The sequence below is a fragment of the Coffea arabica genome, unplaced genomic scaffold (assembly GCF_036785885.1).
Source record: "Coffea arabica cultivar ET-39 unplaced genomic scaffold, Coffea Arabica ET-39 HiFi ptg000039l, whole genome shotgun sequence".
NCBI classification, from domain to species: domain Eukaryota; kingdom Viridiplantae; phylum Streptophyta; class Magnoliopsida; order Gentianales; family Rubiaceae; genus Coffea; species Coffea arabica.
Window position 1 is genome coordinate 21,766 of NW_027266187.1, and position 27,753 is coordinate 49,518.

The window sequence follows — 27,753 nt, forward strand, 5'->3', positions numbered from 1 at the left end:
CAATCAAGATAGTGTATGAACCGTCAGTGTATGTAAGATTTATTCTATTTGTTAATTAATTGATAATCTAGAATCTCACCTAAAATACTATGCAAGAAGGAAATGACTCTACAATTTGTTACGTGCAAACCACTTCTCTTTCCCTTTTGTTAATTTATAAACAGTGAAGCTTTATATCCGTCACATGGTTTTAGATTATTAATAGTTTCATTGTTAGGATTCGGACAAGCAAAGCAAAAGTCACCAACCAATCATTTGGTTCTAGTCTTATTATTCAGATCAACGTTTTGGTATTGAATTAAAAATATTGACTTTATTTTAGCCAAAATTAAGATGCAGCTGTAAGTGCTTAAATGTTTCAATTTTTTTTGTAGTCAAATGACCCAAATAGTCCTTCAACAATTTTTTTTTTTTACTTTTTACTTAACTAAATTTGGTCCTCCAACTTTAATTTTTATGTTGACTAGTGATATTAACACTCCTCAAAAATAAGATTTTTCTCTTTTACTCCTTTTCATGTCAAAACTACCCTGCTACTTCCACAATATCAATTCGTCAATGCTCTATCAGCAGCCAGAATACTCCCTCCCCCCCCAACGGTGGGACTATCACCTCTTTCCTTTTTATCAAATTGAGACTTCTAGTCAACAAATTACTACCTTTTCTCAACAATTGGTGCATAAATTTTGTTTTGATTTTGAAGAATAACATATCATTTACTTTTGCTAAAGCAAAGTAGCAACCCAGTGAATTTGTAACTAGTATAGCAAATTATCAAACTAACAATGGCAATATACTAAGATTAAACCCAATTAAACACTATTGAGAACGACAACAAAAAGTCAAACAAAAAATCAGGAAAAATAACTTTAAAACCTAGAAAATAATTTCAAAACATAGGCAGGAAATTCTTCTCACTTACATTTGAGGTTTTACTTATGCTGCTACCTTGCATCTTTTCTCTCATTATAAAAATCAAGATTTGATTGTGTCATCGTATAAATAAGAATATTTTTGACTATCACTTTCCATGGGATGCAAATCAACAACTAAATTTCAATGTATAAAGTTTAATGAGACAAAAAGGAAGGAAAAATCAATGGACGATTTATAGGCTGAACTTTTATCTCTAAAATTAAAATCCACGAAGTTGGCACCAAGTTCAAATTCCAGTGTTTTTGGGAAGAGGCATGGAGCAATAGTTTAAAGGGTTAATCACAATTAATTCCCTTGTGCTCCATTTTTTCACTTTACCCCTAACATTTTCCTTGTCTCACTTTATCTCTTATTGGACAAAATTACCCCTCTATTATTCTAAATTCTTTTTTCTTTTGTTTCTCTCTCTCTCTCTTGTATTTTTTTTATTTCTCCTTTATTTTCTGTCTCCATTTTCGTTCTTTATTTCTTCCTCTTTTCCACAAGAAACTTTATCACAACGATTGAAGCTAAAAAAAGGAATTGCAAACATCTATTTTCTCCTCAAATGATCATTAAATATTCAAATTCCTTCCCCAGTATAGCATTTTTGACTTTTCATTTTTTTTACTTTTCTCCCTTCTCATCATAGTTTCTCATTTTATTTTAAAAAAATCACAAGATGAATTTGTGACTTGATTAATGATCATTAATTGCAATTTATGACACATTACATTGTACGAAAGATTGAAATTTGCTTTTGATGCCTTTCCAATCTTCACCCATACATCCAATTACAAACTCTAAATAAAGTTTTCTATTAGGAAGGATGGAAGAGAGAAAAAAAAAGAAAGAGAAAAAGAAATAAAGTGGGGGGAAAGGGAAAGGAAAAAGAATAAATGAAAAATAAAAAAATGGAAGGGCAATTTTGTCTTATAGAAGTTGTGTCACAAAAATTAAAGGTTAGAAGGTAAAATGAGAAAGGGGGTATTCTTTAAGGCGATTAATTGTAATTAACCCTAGTTTAAATTTGAAACGTTGAAACAACAGTCGAATGAATCAAGGTTAATATCATATATATATATAAAGGAGTTGTTGTTTGATTGTTGGATAATTTTCATCTGACCATTTTGAGGGGTACGTTAGGCAATTCAGAACCAGTGTACAAGTCATTAATGTTACGGTACTAGCATTAAAGGTGTGTATTGGTCTGTACATTACCCAACCTACCCTTAGTGGCTTGATGCTTCCACTGCCGATGCTTAGTTGTTTTAGCTTTACTGTTCTAAGCAAAATTGTCTCTACAACCTGCTATAGTTGACATTTAAATGTCAATGGATGCCATGCTCAAGACAGTTATCGCAACGGATGCTCTATACTTTCAGCTTTACTCTTCCTACAGCTATGGCAGTTATGCTGGTCCAGCCACCTATTATGCTACCTCTCAGCCCCCTGCAGCTTCTTCCTACAACTACTACAAGATTGGCTATGATCATAGCAGTCAACATTATACTTATTTTAGCAATTACAGTATTGATGAATCTGGACATTCGCCCATTTCCGACAGCCGGGCTAGTTAGTTATTTAGCCAAGAATCAGTTCATGGTTGTTCTATTATGTAATTGGTTATCCTCAAGGTGAAAAAAAAGGCCAATTCACTTATGCAATCTTATTGTTCTATTATATTCTTGAAAAAACATTGGGCCCATTGGAACTTCTGAGAATTATGATTGGAAATTGAAATAACTTCAAGGTTCATGGAAAATTTGAAATAAGGAAAAGTCCCCAAGACCATTTGAAAGCTCATAAGTTCCTTTTCTAAGTCAGACTAGTTGAAAGTCCAAAAGTTCTTTGTCTGAATCATTGACACATTGATGGCTCACCTGAAGGAAAGCAAAAGGCGATACTTACACTGCCGATGTGTAGCTTCTTAGCTGTTGTTTTAGATTTATTCTTCTAAGCAACCATTGCCATTGATTTGTTTTTGCTGCCAACCATCATTGAGAAGAACATTAAATCAAACCTTCATTGTGCAAGTGTAACTGGTGGCTTTTTCAATTCTGATTTTTTCATGAAATGAGTTTAGCTAATGTGAAGAGGTGGAACATTAGAGTGAGCAATTATTGCTTCTTTACTGCAATAGTAATGGCTAGAAGACGCGGGACTTGTTCGAAAGCATTCCTGAAGAAAAAACTGAAAGTCTTTTCCTCTTCTAAAGCATTTGTTAAGCAGTTTTTTTTTGGCATCCTGGAATAATAGAGGCTGTTAACACACACAACGGTTGCATGACTTGGTTAAACTCTATATTACCAAGGTGGTGCTCAAAGAGGTAAGGTCCCTTCCACTGTGTTTTTCAAGTAGATCCTATCTGTGTCTATATTGTATTTCTGAATGAAACAGTCACAATATTTTACAGTTTACAAGCTCCAATTATATTTGTAACTATATTCTTGAATTTCCATGTTTGGCAGCAACTGAGGTACAATTGTAAGGCAAAGGAACTATCCAACACCCACTTTCTCATCAAGGTACTTTCCAAACCAATTATTCTAATTAATGAATGCATATCGGTGTTCATATGTTGCTATACTAGAATTACAATTGTTGTTTAATAACGAAATCCCTGTGTTTAATATCCTCATCTTCACTCATTTCTAATGCCCTTAAATTTGTCCTCCCTTTTCTTTGGTGTGTTAATGGCTATGTCAAAATGCATATGATTTCTATAATTTAGACTTACTAAGTAGCCTTATATTATCATTTACATCTTATCTGCAGGCTTATATGTCAGTTAAATTGCTGTAGTTATAGTAGGAACTTGAGTACTTAGTCTATTTTATAATAGCATCTAGCATGGATCAATCAAAAACTATTGATAAACTTAAGTGTAAGAGAGAAGCTCAAAATCAAAAAGCAAGAGAAAAGTATGTTGCCTTATCAGTAGAAGAGAAAGAAAGAGTTCGCCAGAAGCAACGAGATGCTTATAATAAATGCAAAGCACAAAAACATAGCAAACCTATCCCTTCCATTAAACCTACATCAATGCAAAATTGTGAGTTGTTGGTATTAAATAGGAATACAATTTGTGCAAAGATTCATTAGGGTACAAACAAATATTAAGAAACTCTCATACTATATTTCAATTGTTGTTACATTTTGAAAAGGTCATTAAACATCGAGTACTGCAATCTGTAGGGATTGATACAGACACCACATAGCGAACAAGTAAAAACATGTGAAGGAAATGATGCTATATAGACATCAAAGGAGCATGTCACTGTATTTTCCAACTATGAAAAAGGTTGAGATTTCTGTCAAAACTCAAATGTAAGTAACAGATAATATGGATTCATGCCTAGAGTGTATGTAATAGAAAAATGTTACTTTTACATATAGGCTCCACATCTAAACTTTGCTACCAAAGAACTTCAACCGATACAGCAACAACCAAGAAATCAGGTTTACTTATGAGTTCATTTGCCTTTTAATATAGCAGTCACATAGGTAGGCAAATTGCAATAACTGCAATTTACTTCCTTTATAGACAGAGACCCAATATGCAATAGTTGTTATGAATTTCTGCAAGATGCTATTGAAGATGCATCAGGTTACCTTCAAGGACTAGACAAGTTGAGCCACTCAATAAATTGAAAACTTTAAAATGAACGACTAACTTAGAATACCATCATTGTATTGTTGGTGTATATGGTACACAACCTTAGGATTTGATAATCAAAATATACATTGCCGTCTGAGCAAAAATTACAAAGAGAACACAGGTTATTAGCTACGGCAATTGTAATTTCAGATTGTAATATCATTTGTTTCCCATTGAATCTGAATGTGTGCAATTTATAACTAAAGGTCAGCTAAAAGAAAGTAACACCAAGGACAGAAAGAGAACTATTACTCAGAAACCTGCGAAACATAGAATAGAAGGATCACAAACCTTAAGATGTATACCTGATCAAGCTGATACTCTAAGATCTCAACCAAATTGTCAGTACTATGGAGCAAAGAAATTTTACTCTAAGACAACAAACTTCTATTGTTCTGATGGCCAAGTAGTGCTGCATGAAAATAAATTACCAGATGTGCTGATTGAATTGTTTACTGGAAAAACTGAAGAAGCACTATGCTTTAGAACATATGTTAGAACATATAATAGTCTTTTTGCATTTACTTTATTTGGAGTCCACTATGATAAGTCTCTTTGTTAAAGAACAAATGGTATATACACAGTCAAGATACAGTGCAGACTTATCATTATATAAATTAGCTAATACCACATGGAGGATCAGGGATGTATTTGCAATTGTATTTCCATGACACAGAGCATGAATTATAGAACCGAATGGTCTTTTCAGCAAAGCTTACAGAGAGTATAGTTCTGAAAATTATGGAGGTCATGAAGTCAAATCCTTATGCTTGTTTTTTTCGAAGCCTACGAAAATGTACCAGACCTAGATTCATACCAAATAAAAAAAGCTGAAGTCTCACTGTGATATGGACCAAAGAGTTCATAATAAACCAACTGTATCTCAGATAGCTGCGTTATGGATAGAAGGTGACCATGATCAGCAATCTTATGCAAGACATATTCAAGTCCATACAATGGATAGAGCCATCGAGTGCAGTATTATTATGGATGTTATGACCCATTGCAGTACTCTTTACTATTCCAATTTGGCGAACCTGGATGGCATGCAGGAATAAAGAGGTCTGAAACAAGCAATCCTAAGAAAAGAAAAAGGGGTTTGAAACACAAGAAGCAAACTATAAAGCTAACAAGTTTTAAATCAGTTGAAGAGATGATCGAGAATAAGGAACAGCGTAAGTAATAATCTATTAAGTTACTTTTGAATACATTTATGTGGCATTTTTATATCTATTTTTACTAATTATACTAATTATATTAACAAGAATTTTTTTGTTCCCAATTCTAGCACAAAACAAGAACCATAAAGAATATGTTTCTATGAGAGAATATTATTCATACAAGTTGCAGATCAGAGAAAAAAACATCCCGAAAATTCTGAATAATGGAAGAGACTTGCAGCAGTATGTAGTTGACATGTATGCAAAGATAGAAACTCAAAAGCTCAACTTTTTTAGAACCAAGCAAAAGCTAATTCTTACAGAACAACTGCAAGGTATTTTAGACTCCATTACAGCTGGACAATCTAGAGGTGCTAGAGTTGGGAAACGAGTAATTTTACCAGCTTCATTTATAGGAGGGTCTCGCGACATAAAGAGACGATATGTTGATGCAATGGCATTAGTTCAGCGCTTTGAGAAACCTGGCTTGTTTGTCACCATGACTTGCAATCCATAATGGCCTGAGATGAAAGAAAACATGCTTGAAACTGATGAATATCAAAACAGGGTGGACTTATCAGCAAGGATCTTCCATGCAAAATTAGAACTATTAAAGGAAGAACCGTTCAAAAAATAAATATTTGGCCAGGTAGCTGCATATACGTATGTTGTAGAATTTCAAAAGCGTGGCCTACCGCATGCCCATTTCTTGATAATCTTGAAGCTTGCATCAAAATTGTACTCAACAGATTCATATGATCAAATTGTTTCTGCTGAGTTGCCAGATCCGAATGAAAACTACCATTTGTTCAAAATGGTTTGAAAACACATGATTCACGGACCATGTGGTGATAAGAAACCTAACAACATTTGCATGCAAGGGAGAACAATTAAAATATGCAAAAACAAGTACCCAAAGGACTGGGCAGAGAAGACAACGCATGGGAAGAACTCATATCCTACATATAGAATGAGAAATAATGGCAAAAAATTCTTAGTTCGTGGACATAAACTCGATAACAGATGGGTAGTCCCGTATAACCCATATCTTCTGGCAAAATTTAACTGCCATATCAATGTTGAGATATGCTCAACAATTAAGGTGGTTAAATATATATAAGTACATATACAAGGACCACGACAAAATCCATTTTCTGGTGAATCTAGAGAATGGTGCAGCTACCACTGATGAAATAAAGGAATATCAAGCTGCTAGTTGGATTTCTCCAATGGAAGCTGTATGGCGAATTTTCCGCTTTGGATTGTTTGAAATGCAACCTTCAGTCATTCATCACCAACTACATCTGGAGAATTACCAATCATTGACATTCTAGGATGACGATGATCTTCATGATTTGCTGAATAATACACATGCTAAAAGAAGCATGCCTACTGAATTCTTCAAGATGAATGCAGTCGACAAAACAGCTCAATTGAAGTGCACTTATTAGCAATTCCCCTAGTATTTTGCGTGGTATCCTGGTAGTCGAACATGGGGAATCAGAAACAAAGACAAGTCATTGGCAGAATTGTAAGTGCAATCCAAGTGAGGGTGAAAGATACTTCCTAAGAGTACTATTATTGAATGTGAAAGGTCCAACATCATTCGAAAACCTTAAAACTGTCAATGGCGTTCATGTTGACACTTTTAGAGAAGCTGCAATACTCAGAGGCTATCTTGAATCAAATAATGCTCAAGAACAATGCTTAGAGGAAGCTGCACTATATCATATGCCTTATAGCCTCAGACGACTGTTTGCAACTCTATTAGTATATTTCCTACCTTCTGACAGCAAAAATTTGTAGCTAAAATTTAAAAATTCAATGGACGAAGACTACAGAAGAATAACCACTCTCTCAACGAGCGAAATAGAGTTACTTGTTCTACATGAAATCAATAAGTTCCTCAATTCAATGGGCAAAAACATAAATATGTACCAGTTGGTGCCAAGATTCTTGAGCTTCGATGACATTGACAAAGAGAGTAGAGATATCATAAGTGAGAAGAACATAGTAATATCAGATACAGACCTTGCTTCAATAGCCAGATTAAATACAGAATAGAAATCAGCATTTGACAAGATCATTGAAGCAGTTTTCATTAAACAGAGTGGTTATTTTTTCGTCGACAGACCTGGGGGTATAGGAAAAATGTTCTTGGATAGAGCACTGCTAGCCGAATTACGATCAAAGGGATATATAACATTGGTGATGGCATCTTGTGGAGTTGTTGCTTCAATACTACCAGGAGGCAAAACAGCCCACTCGTACTTCAAAATACCGATTGATCTAAATCCAGTTAATATGTGCAAAGTAAGTAAGCAAAGCTCACTAGCTTAGCTCCTGCATCAACCAAAGTTAATTATCTGGAATGAAGCTCCTATGACTCATAAAATTGCAATAGAAGGAGTTGACAAACTATTACGTGATCTGATGGACTGTGATAAATTGTTTTGGCAACAAAGTTATAGTTTTTGGGGGAGATTTCAGACAAGTGCTACCTGTTGTGCACAAAGGATCAAATGCAGATTCTCTTGAAGCAAGTTTGATAAAATCTTACATTTGGCCACACCTTGAAAAAGTTCAGCTGAAACAAAACATGCGGGCTCTCTCTGATCCTGATTTCACAAAATATCTTCTACGAATCGGCAATGGAACAGAAATAACCCCACCCTGAATGTTGACAATGTTCAAATTCCAGATCCATCATTGATTCCTTATACCACTGAAAAAGAGTCACTAGATCGATTGATAACAACTGTGTTCCCAAATTTCACCCAATTTGCTAAGAATGATGCTATTGTTATCAACAGAGCTATTTTGACAACAAAAAATGAGTTCGTGGATGAAATCAATGAAACATTGATGCAAAAATTCCCTGGCAATACATTTGAATATATTAGTAGAGATAAGTGCGTGGACTTCTCTCAGCAAGGAGCAATGGAAGATTTCATCAACAGTTTGGCACCAAATGGTCTGCCTTCTCACCGATTAGCATAGAAACCAAATTGCCCTATCATCTTGCTTAGAAACATCGACTCTCCAGAAGGCTTATGCAATGGGACTCGACTAATTTGCAAATCTTTGTCAGCCAATATAATTCATGCAGTTATAAGCTCAGGTGAACATCAAGGAAAGAGGTGTTTCTACACAAAATGTGTTTCAGAGTGAAAAGTGATCCCAACAGCCTTGTTTCATTTGAAAGACTACAATTTCCTATTTGATTGTCCAAAGCTCAAGGACAAACACTCGACTTTGTTGGCATTTACTGATGAGAGACGTAGCATTATCATGAGCTAAAAGTAGCAGCTCTATCAAGATTTTGATTCGGCCCCCTCTATTTGCAACTGACTTAGACTATCTGACAGCAAATATCGTCTATGCAAAAGCCTTACATCTTGCTTACACTTAACTACATGTATCAGTTATATCATTTTTCTTAGCTATGCGTTTCCTTTATTTTTTGCTCAATTCTGAGCTCTTATATAACCCCTGCTCAATTATGGTTTCCTCTATATTTTGCTTAACTATGAGTGGTGATTATTTATGGATTTTGAACAAATGGATGGAACTTACTCCCTCTAAGTGAGATCAAAAAGGATATGGACGATTGGACAGCTTTGGTCCAAATTGTGGACAAACAAAAATCCCAAACATCCAGAAATGGGCTTAGGTACCAAAAATTAGTCCTCATTGATGACCAGGTGACACCCTCTACCTACATTTTCTAGCAAATTATCTATCTTAACTCAATGCACCTATGTCAATCAAAACTGTCTCATCCCAAACATACAAAGTTGAAGCACTCATTTGTGGTCCTGATATTGAATTCTTCAAAAAGCACTTCGCTGTGTACCAAAGATACTTCATATCAAATGCAAATGTTCAGGAAGTCCAGCAGCCATACAACTCTCACAAGCAGCAAAACTTCTGGACAATTGCAAATTCAACCATGGTTGAGCTACTTGAAGAGCCAGAACCACCAACCATACCTAATATATACACCTTTGCAAACTTCATTGATATGTATCAGCATGTAGACTCCAACACTGAAATAAGTAAATTTGACTGGTCTTTTATTTGGAAGAAGCTTTCTAAAGCTTTTGAATGATAACACACTGGCTAGTAAAACTCTATATTCATATTCATTACACTAATTTCAATCCAGGTTTTACTTGTATATTTACGTACAATTTAGTGTTACAGTGTATTTTACTGTATATATTTACATTGCCTATACCAGATATTATTGCAGCTATGATACATGCATATCAAAAAAAATCAGAGCCACAATAACCACAAGAGACATAGTTGTGATTGACCAGAGCTATGTAAACATTTATTTCCATATGCAATTCAACAATATAAGACTATGCATGACATGTTTTTTAATAATTGTAGTGCCAAACCAATGTTGTTGACTCTATGGGGTGACTATGAAACTGAAGAAGGCCAAACAATTATAGAAATGATCCACACACAGTCAATCACAGCAGCACTTCGAGTTAAAGTTACATCTTACCGTAGTAAGAAATGAACACAACCCTACTTAATATTCCATCGTCCTCTTACATAACATAACAGCACTAATAATAGCATGAACAATGTGACAGCCTTCAATCTAGCAACAAAGTTCAACAGCTGCATACTTATCAATCCTCCAATAACTCAGACTGCTGAACTTAACAAATGGTTAGTATCAATAGTTACTACTTATTAACTTCCTCAATTCCCTCTTTATTGCCTTTTACAATTACAATTATCTAATCACAGGTGCCAACAAGACCAGGATGCAATTCTCCAAATGGTCCTTGATAGATCATTTGAGGATCAAAATGAGTTGCGTCCTCCTCCAATTGACAGTATTGTTATTACCATGCAGACTTTGCTAATGATAGATGAGGTAAACGTACACTTGTAGTTCCCTTAAAAAATTTTCATTCATTTATCATGTTTTACATATAACCAAACTGCTGCACCACCATAGAGAAAAGATTTTTGGGTGAGCGACATTCCAAAGCTTGTTGACACAAACCAAAGACTTTGGTACATAGCACGTCCTACATGCAACAAATAGTCAAAACCAAATTGGGCTATTCCCTGCATATCATGCAACAAACGTATACATGTTGTTACAAGGTATAATACACTGCTAATGAAGATCAACTTTTCCAATCAAATCTTCTGTTTTACATAACACAATTGAATAAAATGTTACATGTGCAGGATGACAGTAGAACTTAGTGATCACACTTCCACAATAACATTGGATATCAATGGTTTGGATGGTGAACAACTGTTACCATTCAGTCTAGCTTAGGTATAGTTCTAATCTATTACAACAGAAAAATGAGGCATGTCTCACATATTTAATACATATAGCATGCTCTCAGCTTTTTCTAATATGTCCTAACCTTGTGCATAGCATAATGTCAATCGCGAGAAGATACAAGAAGCTATCCTCCAAAAGAACAGGATCATCTGCCTGGTGAAGAAGCCAGAAAACATCTACTACTCAACAGCTTTTGACAAATACACTGCTGTCATTGTTCACGTGAAAAACTTCACCCCAGAAGAGAAAGATGCTATCATGAAATACACCATCAATTACGCAGAGACATCAACAACATGGAAACCCGATCACAGCAATATTACCAAAAAGGAAGGAGGTGTGCTCAATGACCAGCCAACAAAACTTGACCTCGCTATGAAAGCCAAGTCTTCACAATCAGCAAATACAATTCCACAAGAAGCCACTACTGTCACTGACATTGAGGAATCCCCAAAAATTGCCAAGATGGCAGCAAAAAAAAGCCACACCTGAAGAAGCACACATCTACAAAAATATATTAAAAGTACTACCTATGTAAATGCTACTAGCTCCAATAAAATAGTTACAGTATTGGCTATGATGCAAGATGGCCTATACCACCTGCTTATACAAGGAGCCACCAAGCATCTAGCCAAATGCTACAGCTGTAACTAAGGCCGTGCTGCTTGAGCTATAACTCTCTACCTATAGGCGATTACACATTTACTATGCTTCTTATAGGACTATGTTGTCTTTACTTATACTATTTTATGAAACTATGCTGCCTTTACTTATAGGGGAGTGCGCTTTCGCTTTGCTCCTTCAAATATTAATCCCTCCTACAGGTTACAACTCCCGCGCCTCACGCGGGTGCCACCCCTAGTTGTCATGAAAGGGAGAAAGTTTTTCAAGTGAAGTGTCTTTTGCCTTATTATTTGGCCAATTTAGTCCCTCCACTTCAATAATGTAGTTCCTTAACTTTTATTATTAGGCCACCTGAATTCTCTAACTTTTTACTAACCAATTTAGGGATGGGCAAACTCTTTAACTAATATTTTTGCCGTGCTTGTCATAGTCTTAAAAACTTTTCTAAGAACAAAAGAAAAAACTCGCCAAATATACAAATTGGGAAAGGAGGGAGATGCTCCAACAAAAAATAGCCAATCTTAAAAAAAAAACTTTTTTATACACTAAGCCTCTATAATATTGGCCCAAGTAGATGTTGAGAATTTGCAGCAGCTAAGATAGGCAACTTTTTTATCATGAGCATTTTCTTTTCCTTATCTCTATTTCTATAAGTTTTTAGGTTATTTTTCTATCCACGATCAAAAATATGAATTGATGACTTTGTCCCAATGCTTTTAAACTCAGATCGGAGAGTGAATCAGAAAAACCTTCGAGTTTGTGGTTCAACTAGCTCAATCCTGGTTCGCAGATTTAATAATTCTTTTGTTTATTTTAGAAAATAAATACTAGTTGACCTCCCAATTTTTATCGATTCAACTAGTTCTTGATATGGTTTGACCAATTCAATTGATTCTTTGAGTTATTCATTGAACCAGACCGAGGCATAGCCAGTTCATGGTTCAATTGATCGAGCCAGCCAGTCCTCGACTAGTCAAGCGGGGCAGTTTGGTCCGGTTTTCAAAATATTGCTTTATCCCTTCTTAAGTTGGTTAATACAAAGTTAAAAAGAAGCCAAAAAATGAAAGTTAAAGGATGATAATGTCCCAAATTAAAGTAGAGATATCAAATTGATTCAATGATAGAAGATAAGGGATAGCATTATCCCAAATCAAAGTAAGAGGACTAAAAGTGGTTCAATAAAAATGTTGAAGGACAATTTGGGTCATTTACCCTTTTTGTTTTATTTTGTTTTTTGATATGACTTGCCTGGAAATTTGAATCTTCTTTGTCACATGATGTGTGGGATTTCTAGGACAACAAGCTTATGGATGTTACTAATGACAAATCAGTCCTTGATATGTTCAAACTCCATAATAAAGATCATGTTATAAACTTGTATGTGCTTCACCTGGGCATTATTCCTACGATAGAGGAGAATACCTTAAAAAACAACTAAAATTTTGGCTATGCACTAGAGGAAGGCAACAGTGGAGATACTTTAGAGAATATTTGGCTATGCACTCTTTACCTTCATTTTCTTCATACCAATGGAAGTAGTTTGCATTTTGAACAACTGAAATAAATCTTATCTGGATTTCTTTTGCTTTCTAAAATTTTTAATGCAGCCTTGCAATTGCATCCACAATACTAATTCTTGATGCTCAATGATAATGGTGATTTGTACAAATGCCCTCAAAGGATGAACTAGCCATTTTCTTCCACTAATTTCCTCTCAATCTACCCATATATTTGAAGGTGTTTATTGCTGCAACATCTCGAAGTAGCCATTGCCTTTCAAGAATCCATTAGTTGCTCATTGCAACAAAATTTTTTCCTTTTCACACTTTGACTTCCTTATTTCCAAAAAGTTTTCAATTGTATACTTTTTTACCTTAGTTTTTGAAATGTTTTTTTTTTGGGGACAACCTAAGGGTATTAAGGGCACCAAAATACTCTCTCTCCTCCAACATATATTTTCTAATATTATTTTTGATCAGAGGGCTGACATTGGTAACAAACTATCAACTTCAAGGGGGTTAACTGAGATTTTGAAAACATCGGTAGAGCAAAGTGATATTTCATAAAATCTTAGGGGAGATTTCCGAAATTATTCCTTGAAACATTGAAGACCAATCCAGTCAAAAACGGATTTATGAGAATGAGAACTACATTCATTTGGACTCAAATATTATGGACCAATTTGGTCCAGCCCCCGAACTTTCAAAACTAAAAGTGCATCCTCAAACTATACTGCTCGCCCTTGCCAAAAATTCCCAGCATAGATGCCATCGAATACACAAGTAGACCCGGTAGTCCGGTACCATCTAAAAGCGGGAACCATTATAGAGGAAAAAATTAAATACCAAAAAGAGTAGTATTAGATTAAGAAAAGAACTCATGAGATGTTAATTTAGCACTTGTAGTATTAATTTATTGCTAACAGCACAGACTTAGGTTATGCTCATGTTCCTAAGTCCTAACGTTAACTGCCTCCGTACCCTCTCATTTCACACACTTGTGTCGCCGCCCCTGTCTGCTTAACTACACCCTTGCTACTTTCATTCCCAGCCCAGGTACCCCTTTCCTTTTCTGCCTGCATTTTTCTCTTTGTGGCTAATATTTGAACCCTTTTAGCTTTTAATTCAGTTAGCTTTCTCTGTATGTTTAAATGTTGTGCAAATGCTGTTGTGGGATTTTTTTTTTGCCTCTATTTTTGTTTCTGATTTTGAGCAGCTTTTCTTTCTTGAATTTGAATTGTTTCTTTGTTCTTTTGCATGTAAGAAATTGGTTGTTAGAGAGTTGCTTTGTGGTTTGTTAATTTGTTGAGCGATTATTTAGTTGGTTATGCATGCTTAGCTAGTTAGCTGGTTAATGATTATTCTGTGTGTTTGATTTTGTGAATTTGCAGGAGTTTTTGACTGCTTATTCTTTACTTCATTTTTGGGTGTTGTGGGTATTTGGTTCAATTTTGTTTATTTTGACATAATGCTATAAACTTGTACAATCATGGTGTATAAATCCCGTTTTAATTCTGTAAGTAGTTAAGCAGCACAAGCTAGTAATCTTAAATTTTCTTAAGTTATGTCTTTCTTAATTTTGATTCCATTTTCCAGACATTTGGCTTGGACATTGAAATTTTGCAGTCAAGCACTAAACTTGTTAAATCATTTGTTGTTTTTCCCTCTGTTTTGCGTGGATTTGTTAACATTTTTATTGTTTTATAAGCCTCAATAGCTTGGTAGTCTCATCGATAGTTTGTTGATGGTAAAACAATCTGCTAGCTCTATTGGTTTGTATGTGCTTCTTTAAGATTTTTATTTAAAAGATATCTCGTTGAATTGAGCGAATTTGTTTGTAGTTCAACTCATTATGAGTATCTCAAGCTTCACCTCCTGGTGGATGTATTATCATTATTTGGATGATGTTTATAGTTTGTAAGTTTAGTAGCACTAACATGAGCCTGGTTGAATGTGGACTCAGGCTATTTATTTCTATTTTCCTTTCGTAAATTAGCCAAGAGAATGAGCTGGAATTGATGAAAGCCTGTGATCATGTCCCCTGCTCAACTACCGCTCGAGTCTGATTCAAAGGGTATAGCAGGTGTCACAGCAACTAACACATCGAGTAGAAAGGCTGGTAAAACTTTTGCAAGCCCTGACGGAAAAGGCTTAGGTGAACAAATTAAACTTCCAAAGGTCACTGAGGATGCAGCTGTTGATGTAATTGGTTCTAAAAGGAATCCTGACAGTAGATTGGCTGCAAAAGAAGATCCTGATGCTACTGAATGCTCAAGCTCATTTGCCGACACTACATCTGGAGAAGAGAATTCTTCTGGGTTCAGTGATGCTGAAGTTGAGTCACAACTATACGACCCTGGTGGACTGGGATCTCCATTTGATGGATTGAGCAGTTTCTTTCCAATGAGGTATAGTTTTGCTTCTACAAGATGTTTCTCTACGCCATTGTTTGCGTTGCACAAGGAACAATTTTAGGTTTAGAACGGTATCCTTTACCTGGTATTCATAATCGTTGTAATCTCCGATATTCATTAGTTGGAAATCCTGACAGTTTTAAAGCTATTTCCCTTGTTGCTTTTTTTGCTAGTACTGATAGTTAGACATCTAACTTCCTTTACCTCTAAGATCTAGGAAATTGTGTACAGGCTCATCTGCGTAGATCAGCTTGTCTAATGAAGCTCCGTGTAACCCAGGGGAAGTCCTCCATTGCCTTAGACTGGCTTGGAAGTGATATGTTGGAAAATGGCATTCATTGTTATGTAAAACCCAAATATGCTGCTATCCAAGCTTCCAGCATATACATAAGGGTCGGAGAAATCTTCTTAACTAAATCTTTATTTATGTACCCCGTCTGTTGGAAACCCCTAAAAGCAACATTGTAAAGCTCAGCTTGAGACTCTCAAGCTTGTACCATGCATCTATAGGTGAAGTGACAAATATGGAATAAAGGATTTTTGGCAATGAGCATGAACTGAGAAATAAGTTATAGAGTTAACAGATGCAACCAGACCAATATTTTTGAACTCAAAGATGCCACTAATATATTTTTTTTTATCTTACGTTCCCAAAGTTTTGTTCCTTCTGTACCTTCTTCTGTGCAGTCTGCTCTTTTCTTCCTCTCAATTCATTACATGATGTCCTTAAGGTCAGTTTCTTTTTCCTGGGCTAGCTTCATCAATTTGAATTAAGAAAAGAGAAGGTGAACCTTGAAGACAGGACTGAACAATCTGTTATTTCTGGGTTTATTTTCTTCTACCAACTTTGATCTGGCTCTTCGTTGGTTAATTTTGTCAAGGAAGGGCTTAGTGTATTAATTTGAAGGTTGAGAATGCACTTTATGCTTGAAACAGTCGATGTGAAAAGCTATAACAATGATTGGTTAGCATGATTCTGATTGCTATTGCAGATTCCTCTGCCAAAATTTTCTTATTCAAAAGCCCAGTTTGCCACCAAATATAATTACCTGAAAAGGTGTGGAATTTATATATTTATTCTTCTAGAAATTGGCTCATATATCCTGTTACAGTGATTCTTGATTTGAGTTGGATCCCATATCCAATAGTTAACATTGCAGTGTGACCATTTGCAGATGTAACAATTGCCTTTGTGATTCAGTTAGAACTTTTTAATACTAGAGGAACCATTGTTTGTAACACAACATTTTTATTGTGAACTCTTGTTTTTTTGACACAATAAATGTAGTGCTATTTAAATATCATCCTCTTCTTTTCTTTCTCCCGAGATCCTTGTTTTTGTTTTTGTTTCTAGGTCTTTAGAAGGCTTAGGCATATTATGAATGGAAAATAGTTGACAATTTGATTCATATATGAACATTTGTGTTGTTTAGCAATGACAGTAGCAAAGCTGGTAAATCTGATTCTATATATGACCTATCAGTTCTATACACTTCAATATTTTGCAGGAAGAAAAAGCTAACTTGTCACTGGAGAAACTTTATACGCAATCTGACGTGGAGGTGCAAATGGACTGAACTGAAAATAAAGGAAATTGAGTCGCAAGCCTCAAAGTATAGAAGACATATTGCAGCATACGATCAGAATAAACTTATGCCATTTGATCAATTACAAGTAGAAGAATTTGGCTCTAAGTGTCTTCCATATACGCCACAAAGCCACAGAAAAATGCCCTTGAAAAGGAGGAAAAGAAAGAGAGTTGAATCTACAACTGATACGACAACATATATGGCACATCATAATCTTTTCTCTTACCGTGGTATGTCTTTTGCCTTTTTTGTTGGGTGCTTGGCATGAAATATTCTGCTTTTCTTCGATATGGCTCTAATTTCAGGTCTGGCCTTTGACATGTAGCAGAAAGTAAGAGATCTGATCAGGATGGAAATTCTGTGGCTGATGATTTTGGTAATCCAGGTATCTAAGTCAGAATGAAAACATAAAACACCAATCTGATGTTTCTCAATACTTTAAGTTTGGATTGCAACTTTCATAGGCTTGTCATGGTTATTGATCATTTTCTTTTTTTAAATATGTCTGTTAGAATTTTCCAAGCACTGAAGAAACCACCATAAAGCTATTTGCCTTTTCGAGATAAATTTTTTCAACATTACAAGGAGATTATCTGGGATTTTTGCTTGAAAATTTTCTCAGCTAGCTACTAAAAATTTAACTTATTATCTGAAACTTCTAGAAATTATTACATCAGACATACATTATGTTGTCTACCCTTGTTTTCTACTACCAAAATGTTTCTTTGCACAGAAGAATATTCTTTTGCTCTGCACAATAAGTAACCTAACAGATACAGCAATTGAATTGGGAAAGATGTTTCATGTTGATATACCACATTGATGCAAGCAGGGATCTACCTTGATGAGATTAAAGACTAAAATTTATTTTCTTTCATAGCTAAATATTCAAATAAATACATGGATCAAAAAAAATTGTGAAGAACCATGAAACATCTTCTGGGTCAAAGTTGTTTCAATGTACGGCCAATAGGAAGCCACTTAGAATCTTAGTTAAGCAGGTGGATACAGTAGATTAATTGCACATTTTAGTTTACACTAATGGAAAGGAAACACTTTGAATGCTAAACTGTATTGCTAGATGAGTTAGTTAAGTTTTAGACTTTTTATTAATCGCGATGAAGACAAGTTGCAATGGTAAATGAAGGAAAGAAAAACAAATATGTCTGTAAATCAATGCATGTATGTTGTGCACATTTGAATCTCTATATTTCTTCATTTATGAATCTTAAAGATGCAAAAAAAAAAAAAAAAAGAATCTTAGGGATGCATTAATATAATGGTTCAGGCTACCAATGCTAAAGCTGAAGAGTAGTTGCAGGAAAGAGAAATGAATTTATGCAAGAATAGGTGTTCATTTGTCCTGTATAATGTGTATATTTGTTCCTGGAAATAATGATTCCTTGGAGCTATTTTCTTATTATCTGTGTTACAAATCCTACCTCCTTTATTTCATATACTAGTAAACACCTTTGAACATGAAGTTGCTCTGTTATGTTGCCAACTTTGCTGCTTCTTATTTAACATTTTTCCATGGCAGTGTTTCCTGGAGAGAATCCTGCTAGCTGTGATGAGTTTGGCTTTAATAATGAATGGTTAGTTAATAAAGTAGATACTGAATTCCAGGAGCACATCCTTCAGAAGATTGATATGATACATACTCGAGTTCACAAGCTGAAGTCCACACTTGATTCAATAATGACCAAGTATGCTGGAAAATTTTCTTCTTCTGAAAGTATAAACCATCTTGTGCCCTGTGATCTACTGAACAGTTCTGTTCGTAGCCCCACATTCTCCACCTGCAATGGAGATACAGTCTCAGTAGGAGGTTTATATTCATCAATTCAGCATATGCCAGAATATGATCTAGGAGATTTTGTTTTGCCTGATACTGCAGTTTCGAATTATGGCGAGGGTATTCTCATTCCTGATATAATTGAGAGCACAGTAGGACTTCTATCGTCAGCTGATGTGACCCATCATCAGGCACAAGTTGCTGATTCATGTGAAAAAGTAAGGCTGATTACATGTATATGCTTATCAATCTTGCTTGTTTCATAAGACTTGCTGATATGGTGGGTACATATTTGTGTAGCATGTACACTCACAGACACAGCCCAGACAGGACACTTATATAACTGAGTGTTGTTTTTGGTAATTGTGCTGATATGGCATTGAGTGGTAGTGGGACGTTAAACTTCTCTTAGAGGATTTTCCAATAATCATCGTCTTCAAGTTTAAGAACATAAAGTGTTTTCTCTGGGCCAAGTTCTTTGTAGAATGTTTAACTAGCTACGCAACCGAATTAAATCTTAACTGTAGGAAATGTAGTTGTTTCAGGCATAAAAAGATTGAATTGGTTGTCCTTAGACGTATTTAGAGTATTTCCCATTCTTCTGCATTGGTGTGCTGGAGATAGTGGAAGGCATCATTCCTTTTACACAAATCAATGGAAAAGATGCTTTGAAACATCAAGTTCTAATTTTGAATAATTCAAATTTAGTGAACCTATTTCGGCTTGCACACTCCGGTCAGAGTCTTTGTTTCAAATTCCAATGAGTTTGTCTAATTGTTTTTTTTCATAAGAGTATGAGGAATTTTTGCAAAAGGATTATCATTTGTGTAGTGGGGAAGTTGTAAATGTGTTTCTTAGTCTTAGGGTCTTATTGCTGTGTGGTTTTGAGCTCTTTCATTTCTCTGCTCCTTATGACAGTGAGTGAATGGAAAAAGAGTGATTCAATAATTTTGCTTGTTTAGAGTTGTCTGATGTATTTCTGCCCTGGACATTATGTATATGATATTTTGTTGCATAGAGTCATTGGACATAAACTTTCTTGTCCTTTTGAGCAGCATGGTTGGAACTTTGAATTCAATTATTCTTTAATATCTACTTGATCTTTTCCCATCTATTGCACTGAACCACTTTCTTCTTTTGTCTACATGCCTAAAACACCTCAACTTCTCTTAAAAGGCTCATGAGTCATGGAACTGATAATCTGCCAGAAGACGGTTTAGAAGACTGTGATGTATCCTATTTATCATTTGACGAAACAGCTTCAAAACCACTTTTGGCCACTTTACATGGAACATGCACAAAAATTAAGATTAATCGTCAAAAAGTTTTCTTGAGAAGAATGGAGGAAATCTATCACAATGGTGATACTGGTTGTGTAGTTTTACTAACCAATCAGCTCTTGTGATCATCCTGGTGGAAATCTTACTTAAAACTTGGTATTCTAAAATTTCAAGATGGTCATCTATTAAGTTGTCATTCTTTATGACTTCACTGAACTAGGATATTTCCAAATACAAATAGCAACCTTGTAACTCCATTCTTTTGTCTTCATTTTTGTTATGTTGTGTGATGTTGTTTGCTGCAATGATAAGTTTGTATCATTTCGCTGAGGTAGAACTGTGTGTGGCATCTATTTTCTAACTCTGATATTTCAGATTGTGGATAATATTCTGATACATAATGAATCTGTCGGAATGGAGATACAAACGTTCAAACAAACTCATATTGCCTCAGCAGACAAGTATCAAGATGCTGAGATTAGTGGAGAAGAGGAAAGTACTAATCCAACCTTTCCAGCATTGGAAGATCTTGATAAAGAGACAGGACCTGCCATTTCTCAGGAGCAATCGACTCTAAAATCATGCTTAGCCACGGAGATTCATTTTCCAAAGAATAAAAGAAAGCGGGGTGAACGCAAAGCTGGTTCTGGTGGCTGGAGTCGCCAACTTCCTGGTGAACCTGATAGCCAGTGAGGGAGTTCAAAAACAACTTAAAAAATTGCAGACAAGTTACCTTCTTATAAATGGCGGAACTTGGAAGGTTCTGAACTCCAAGTTCCAAACTCGAGGACAAAACATTGTCATGATTCATGCTCTGTTCAGAATAAGCAGCCCAGCTGTCATTCAGCTGGGAATTAGATAATATCTTTGTAGCAGAAAGGCTAAGCTTTTACTTGCACTGCAGTTTCATCATCTCGAGATGTACAAATAGCATGAGCAGTTTGACTACCAGCTGAAGTGGCAGACTTCTTCTAGATTTGAATGTAGCATTTAGACCCAATGCATGGAGTTTTGAACGTGTATTGTAACATCATGGTTTTTAAGCCTTGCTGGTTTTTGTTTCTATCGTGGCATGTTTAATGTGCTTGATAGTTTGTGACTGATCATTTGGCTTGGCAAAAGAGTTGCTTGTAAAAAGTGCTTCTTTCCTTTCCTTTTAACTACTTTGATTTTGTTATGGAATAGAGATGTATTGAGGTTGGCATTCAGCTGTTTAACATTTCAAAATGTTGAATTAATCCCCAGACTCACACAATTAATTTTATTAAAAAGTTGCGAAATTTACGTGGAAAACCTGTTTTAAGTTTATCCCAAGCTGTGATGTTGTGGTTGAGTTTTGGTTTATCCTTGCATAACCTGTTAATTAAGTGCTAATGCTTAGAATTTGTTAGGAGAACAAAGTGTAGGAGATGCAGTATTCTAAGGGCAACCTTAAAAGGGTGTGGATTCAAACAGATCCTGAAAGTTGTCCTCTTGTTTAATTCCTGCTATTACAAAGTTATGTCACATAAGAACAATAACAAGCATTAGTGTATAAGTCTTGGAGTTATGCAAAAGTTCCTGATTTGCTCAAAACTGATTTCTTATGAACTTTATATTTTTTTTTCAACTTCTTTTCAACCCGTGCCCAAACCTTTAATTTGTACTAATCATTATGCAAATCAACTCAAAATAAGCAAATAAATCATACCTACTTTACTACAATCACAAATAGCACAACATAAACAAAATTCAATTTGCATAATTTACAAAATAAGAATGTGACTTTCATTTCTTTTTTTTTAAAAAATTTTTGAGATCTATTTATTTGATATATGATTACGTATTAAGCGAGGGCCAATATAGTTTTTTTACAATTACTAGAGGAGGTAAGCAATATTTTTAAAACCTCAGGGGCGTCAAGTGATATTAGGAGAATCCTCAAGGAAGGTTTCTGATATTATCCCAAAAATAAATGGATTTCTTTGTTTTAGTTTCTCAATGAAACGTAAATCTACAGCAACAATTATTCACAGGGCGTTCTACATTTGCATTTGCCTGTCAAATAAGACTAATTTCACCACAAACTAATTCTTTCTTCTAACCTACTAATTTAACTATAGAAACATTAGATTACAACGTGTTGTAATTTGAGTTCATGATTCATCTACCAAATTGTTCCATATGTTCTATTGTCCTGTCTTTATTTTTGTTCTTTTCACTTTCTGCACCTTCCTAAATATCACAGTAGATGGTGACGCATTTCATATGAAGGTCGTTTTGTGCATCATGACAGATTAGGAAAATTTTGCTGATCACGTTTAAAATATTACTGTACAATATCAGTGGATAGATGACTAATTTTTTTGTTTTTTAGCTGCCTTTTTTTGATAAAAGAAAAGGCAGGCAATGTAAAGAAGATTCGCATCATGTGTATTCATAGTAAGCAAGCAACATTATCTCAAATCTCTGCACGACTTTACCATACACTTTATTAAAGGATCAAAGATAGTCTAATCAGTGCTAGAGGGTTAGAAGCCTAGATCTGAAACATGCAAAGTAGAAACAATCCCAGAAAATATATAACGGATTAACTCTACTTTGCATTCTCGAATTTGTAATACATTCTCACTTTGTACCATAAATTTCAATTTCAAACGCTTTTGCATCCTAACATTTCATATGTGTGATGCTTAAATCCAATTGATTACAGCATAAACAAAACTAATGAAATAGAGAACGGTACAAATCAACGACAGTATACTAAAAATGATCAAAAAGAGCAGTTGGAACAAAATAATACATTGTTTTTCATTTGTACGGTGTTTTATTCCACTAGTTTAGAACATACAAGTGAGAATAGGTACAAGTTTGAGAATGTAAAAGAGAAATTAGTCCACATATCATTTATTTCAAATGTGGAATTGACATGTAATGGATAGTATTTATTCTTACTCTTTACAGTACCTGTTTAATTTTCAAAAAAAAAAAAAAAAAGTAGTGCTAGCTAGTACCATGGTCCTATAGATTTAAGAATGAGTACTAGTGCCATATTTCAAGAATGGGTAATATAGAAAAGTTAGATTAGTACTATAAAGATTAAGAATTAATAATGTTGGACACATGCAGTTAAAGCATTAAGAATTTCCCCAAACAAGACTTCATCCTCCATGATTGTTGTAAGCCACACTTAAGCTAGGAAAAGAAAGATAAGAAAAGGAAGATAAATGGCAGGCTTTTAGTACACAAAGTCAGTGTTCCAACTGATCTTACATGCTCACAATGATTAACATAATAGTAAGGAAGTGAACATGATGATTACAAAGGCACTACTGCCATACATACTACGAATTCAGAAAGAAATGCATCATATCATGCTATAGCTTTATGGTAAAGTGAATAGGGCGTCCTTGGAAATTTGACTAAAAAAAGCAGCAATTGCACTTTTGCCTTTGTAAATTTGAATATCTAAGAGTGTGTGTGTGATGTGTGTGTGACAATATCAATAGGAATCATGTCTGCCAAAGCAAAAGGAGAAGTACAGAATAAAGAATTAAAGGGAAAGGTTTAAAAAAATAAAAAGGAACCCATATTGCCAACACATCTTTCAATCACACAATCTGAACCAAAACTGCAGTAGAGTTTGCTCATTTTAACTCAGTTCTACCCAGATGAGCTACCTTGCTGCTCTCTTTCTACAGCTCTCTCATACTCATTATCTGGTTTGTTCATGCAAGATCCGAAGAACTCATCACAAGCAAGGTACGTAAGATTTAGCCCATGCATATTATAATCACTTTTACACTTTCCTGCTCTGTATTATGCAGAATCTGTAGCACTAAAACGGGCTCATTTTTTTTTCTTTCTTAGCTCCTGAATTCAGCAGTTCTTTAGTTGTTTAGAGTCTTTCTTCTTGAGTTGTGCCCTTAACTGATATCTCTTGTCTGCAAAGAAATGGCTACTACTTTACAGCAGAGAGAATTGAAGTAAAAAGGATATTTGAAATTGCAAGAGAGTTTTTTTTAATGCTCTTTTCTGCTGTTGGTTGAGTAGAAAAAATGAATTTCACCATATAAATGGGAAGATATGAAGGCCAATATTACAATTACAATTACAATTTTTCATTTTTTTAATATAGGCAACTAATCCCCACCCCCCCCCCCCCCAAAAAAAAACAACAAAAACAAGGTCACAAGGCCCCTAATCTATTTGAATTTCACAAATTTACATTTTTTTTTTGTCAAAACACAAATTTGCATTTAACCCGGTTTTTTAAGGTTATTCCTGGTCAGTGTTGTTATATTTTCATTTTTATTAGTTCATTTTAATTACTCAGTTCACTTTTAGAATGAAAATACTTTCTTATCAAACAACTATAGTTACTTTTCAATCAGATAAATATCATATGTTGGAGAAATTTGATATTTATAGCTCATGAAGTTATGATTTATAGAGAGTTACCTTACTTATTAACTTATAAAATTCTTCTCTTTCAAAAATAAAAACATGATTTTTTTTTTTTTTTTGCTCATTTTGTTCCCAACTCTTTATTCATGAAAATGATCAAATTTTACTGAAAACAAAAGCAGGAAACTGCTCAATGCATTTTCCTACTTAGGTCCATTTCGACCTGGCCCGTTAATACAATTTTCTTTACTTAAATGTCTAGTGGGGTACTCTTACATATGTTTGTCAACTTCAGGGCCTACTATTTAACATGTGGGCCTGTTAGAAAACCTAAAGTCCAGTGGATTTTAAAATTCATAACGGCCACTTAATCTTGAATCTCACACCTTTGTGTTAGTTTATGGGCTATAACTAGACGTGGGCTTCAACTTCTTTGGTATCGATGCTTTCTTTCTATTTTTTTTTTCTAGTTTTTTGCCTTTTTCTTTTGAGTGACCAATTTAATGAATTTGTTTTTTTTTTTTTTGGTATTAATGATTTGGTCATAAATCTTGACCAGAGTCTTTGGTCTTTTGCCTATTTCTCCCGGCATGGCTAGAAAGTCAGTTCATTTTCACGCTAATGACTTGACCAATTCTAGAATGCTTTTAAAGAACTCTTCATTCTACTTTGCTTTAGAGTTATAGAACAATTTCTTTTTTCTTTCTTAGCATGATGGTAGTTTCCATCTTCACTTTTTCCCTCAGAAAAGAAAAGAAAGATTTGGTGAAGTTGGGTGTCTGTCTCTTTATCTCCTTAAGCATAATAATTACAAGTGTATCTAGAAAAGTATAAAGCTTGGAACGTGTTGAATGACTTTGATTTGAGGAAGAATATGAAAAGCTAACAATTTCTTGAAACTGATGATGTCAAAAGCACCACAGAAAAGTGTGCACTGTGGTGATCTGGATTTATGGTTTCTTTCTTTACTTTCTATTTGGTTTTTGTGTCAAGATTGTGGAATTAAATAAAATGTTTCTGTTGGGGCTTGGTGGAAAATGTTGTAAGGCTGATTTGTCAAAAGCAATTCAAGAATCCAAGGCTAGAACATTTTTAACTATTGTAATTGGGGTTGAGGATCCAAAGCAGAATCACCAGCATTAGATTACACAAAAGCATAAGCAAATCTTGTAGGTTAGATGAAGAGCGAATGTGGACAAGAAAGAATATTTTTGTGCAATAAATTACACACAGACACACAGTAATTATTCAATACTTAAGTATGGATTATGTGGCTAATTATATCCAAGCACGTGCTTAAATAATTTCAAACAATTTTTGCATAGTTCAATTTGTATTTCGTTTATTATCACCTCGTCTTTAAAAAATTTGCACATTTTTATAGCATTAGTTAAAAAGGAACAAAAAAACCTTATACCTAAATTAAAGTAATGATCATGCTACATTGCAGGAAGCCCTGGTACCAAAGAGCAATGCAGATGGCTACAGTTTGGAAGGTTAGTGTAGCAAAACCAACTGAAATTCCAACACCAAATGCCAGTATATGGAAAACTATTTCGAGATCAACAGAAATTCCAGGTACAAATTCTAACAGGCACAGGCTAAGGAAATGCACCTCTTTGAAGGTTGCTTCATCGTTTACTCGAGTTTGTTTGTGTGCACCAATCTCCTCCTACACTGAAGTTTTCCATGGTGATGTTCCACCTAGAAGGAGTAATAGTTATCCAAGATCAAAACCAGTTCCCATACAGCAAGAAATTAGAACTCCAAGCGGGAGAATTAGCACGGAAGGGAGGAAAATTTTTCGCGGAAAATCATTGACAGATGATGTGCTAATGAGGAGATTTGTGATTGAAGAAGAAGCAATGATGCAACTTAGGAGAAGGAATGAAATGGAAATTATTAGAAGAAGAAGTGCCATGAGAAGGAAAAAACTTGGTCCGAGTCCTCTTAGTAGAATGGTTTTGGCTGAGGAAGAATGACCTCAAATAAAAATTTGCTATATCTTTATTCTTTCTTTTTGCCATCTTTTTGGCTTTGCAATTGTGGTATATTGCTTGTGCTTTTGGATGGAAAATATTTTTCCCTGTAATTCTCTTTGAGATTAAACATTTACTCGAGATTTAATTTGTAGCTTTAACTTTTTGAGCATTTTTTTTATGTGCGAAATGTAGACACATTTAAACAGAGAACAAACAATTGAAGAAACTCATAGCACAAATAAAACTAATAAACGAAAGTTCAAGAGCAGCAATATTGAAAATATTTAGTTTCCATTCTTTTCCTTGATGGTAGTGTCCTTAGGTGACTTGTTATGGGATGAGCAAGGATTGTAACAATGCAGAAAAAACTTGTTGTTGACAGTAGCACAGCCTAAATACAAGTGGATGAGACTTGGGAAAGATTGAACATTAAACTAATGGATATCAAATGATCATGGTCTCATGCTCTAATGCACATTCTTTCCCCTTTGAATTTGGGTTCTTGTTGCACCATGGACGTACACCAGGCTAACAACCCTTTTTAGGTCACCCAAGATTAACAAACCTAAAGATCCTAGACAGAGTGTACTTCCATTTTTAGAATGATTATTTTGCTTGAAAGGCACTCCAAAGTATATTAATATGCAATGAACTTGTAAAACAAGGATAGTTGTTATGTTATCGAAATCAGATGTATTAGAAAATTGTTGAGGTTGTTCTCTAACTACTAATGTCAGTTCAACCCTCCTCATTGCCAACTACACCAACCCTTTAGTTGCAATATTCACACTTAATGTTTTTTTTGGTCATTCATTTTCATAATTGGCCCTCTGCTTAATTCCTATTGCTTATTAACTTTAACACAAGATTTTTATATTCTCTATTAGACAAAAGGAGATATATCGTTTTTGGATGGTTTTGCTCAATTCAACAAAATGTAAGTTCATTTGCTTAAAATATGAATCACTTTCAATATGATGTAAATATAGAACAAAATTCAGTGAGATCCACACATGATATTACAAACCTTGTTTGGAAAGGGATTTTCCATCAAAAAATCTTTACGTTTTTCGTGAACATATGTTACAATTAATTTTTTACTTTACATATATCAAATCG

At 34.7% G+C, this 27,753-nt stretch overlaps 2 protein-coding genes across 4 annotated transcripts; both read left to right on the top strand.

Moving 5' to 3' along the window:
• Positions 1-13,917: 13,917 nt before the first annotated feature.
• LOC113735052 (uncharacterized) lies at positions 13,918-21,474 on the top strand. Of its 3 annotated transcripts, none has more exons than XM_027261970.2 (6): positions 13,918-14,244; positions 15,185-15,596; positions 17,111-17,421; positions 17,517-17,576; positions 18,732-19,204; positions 20,642-21,474. In XM_027261970.2, the coding sequence occupies exons 2-6, from the start codon at positions 15,223-15,225 to the stop codon at positions 20,957-20,959; spliced, it is 1,536 nt and encodes a 511-aa protein (XP_027117771.2). In that variant the 5' UTR covers positions 13,918-14,244; positions 15,185-15,222; the 3' UTR covers positions 20,960-21,474. The 3 variants fall into 3 exon arrangements, with proteins under 3 accessions (XP_027117771.2, XP_027117770.2, XP_027117772.2); XM_027261969.2 differs by having other exon boundaries at positions 13,919-14,244; positions 15,152-15,596; XM_027261971.2 differs by having other exon boundaries at positions 13,920-14,244; positions 15,152-15,596; positions 17,520-17,576.
• Positions 21,475-23,846: 2,372 nt separating this feature from the next.
• On the top strand, positions 23,847-26,792 carry LOC113735053 (uncharacterized). Its single transcript, XM_027261972.2, has 2 exons — positions 23,847-24,007; positions 26,103-26,792. Exons 1-2 carry the CDS (start codon positions 23,976-23,978, stop codon positions 26,632-26,634), a joined length of 564 nt encoding a protein of 187 aa, XP_027117773.1. The 5' UTR covers positions 23,847-23,975; the 3' UTR covers positions 26,635-26,792.
• The last annotated feature ends 961 nt before the right edge of the window (positions 26,793-27,753 follow it).

What these genes read in the sequence shown, in the direction of transcription:
- LOC113735053 (XM_027261972.2), top strand. Translation starts at nt 23,976, where the DNA reads ATGCAAGATCCGAAGAACTCATCACAAGCAAG. An exon ending in AAGAACTCATCACAAGCAAG is followed by an intron (nt 24,008 to 26,102) that starts GTACGTAAGATT and finishes GCTACATTGCAG; the next exon opens with GAAGCCCTGGTACCAAAGAG.
- LOC113735052 (XM_027261970.2), top strand. Translation starts at nt 15,223, where the DNA reads ATGTCCCCTGCTCAACTACCGCTCGAGTCTGATTCAAAGGGTATAGCA. An exon ending in AGCAGTTTCTTTCCAATGAG is followed by an intron (nt 15,597 to 17,110) that starts GTATAGTTTTGC and finishes AATATTTTGCAG; the next exon opens with GAAGAAAAAGCTAACTTGTC. An exon ending in TTGCTGATTCATGTGAAAAA is followed by an intron (nt 19,205 to 20,641) that starts GTAAGGCTGATT and finishes CTGATATTTCAG; the next exon opens with ATTGTGGATAATATTCTGAT.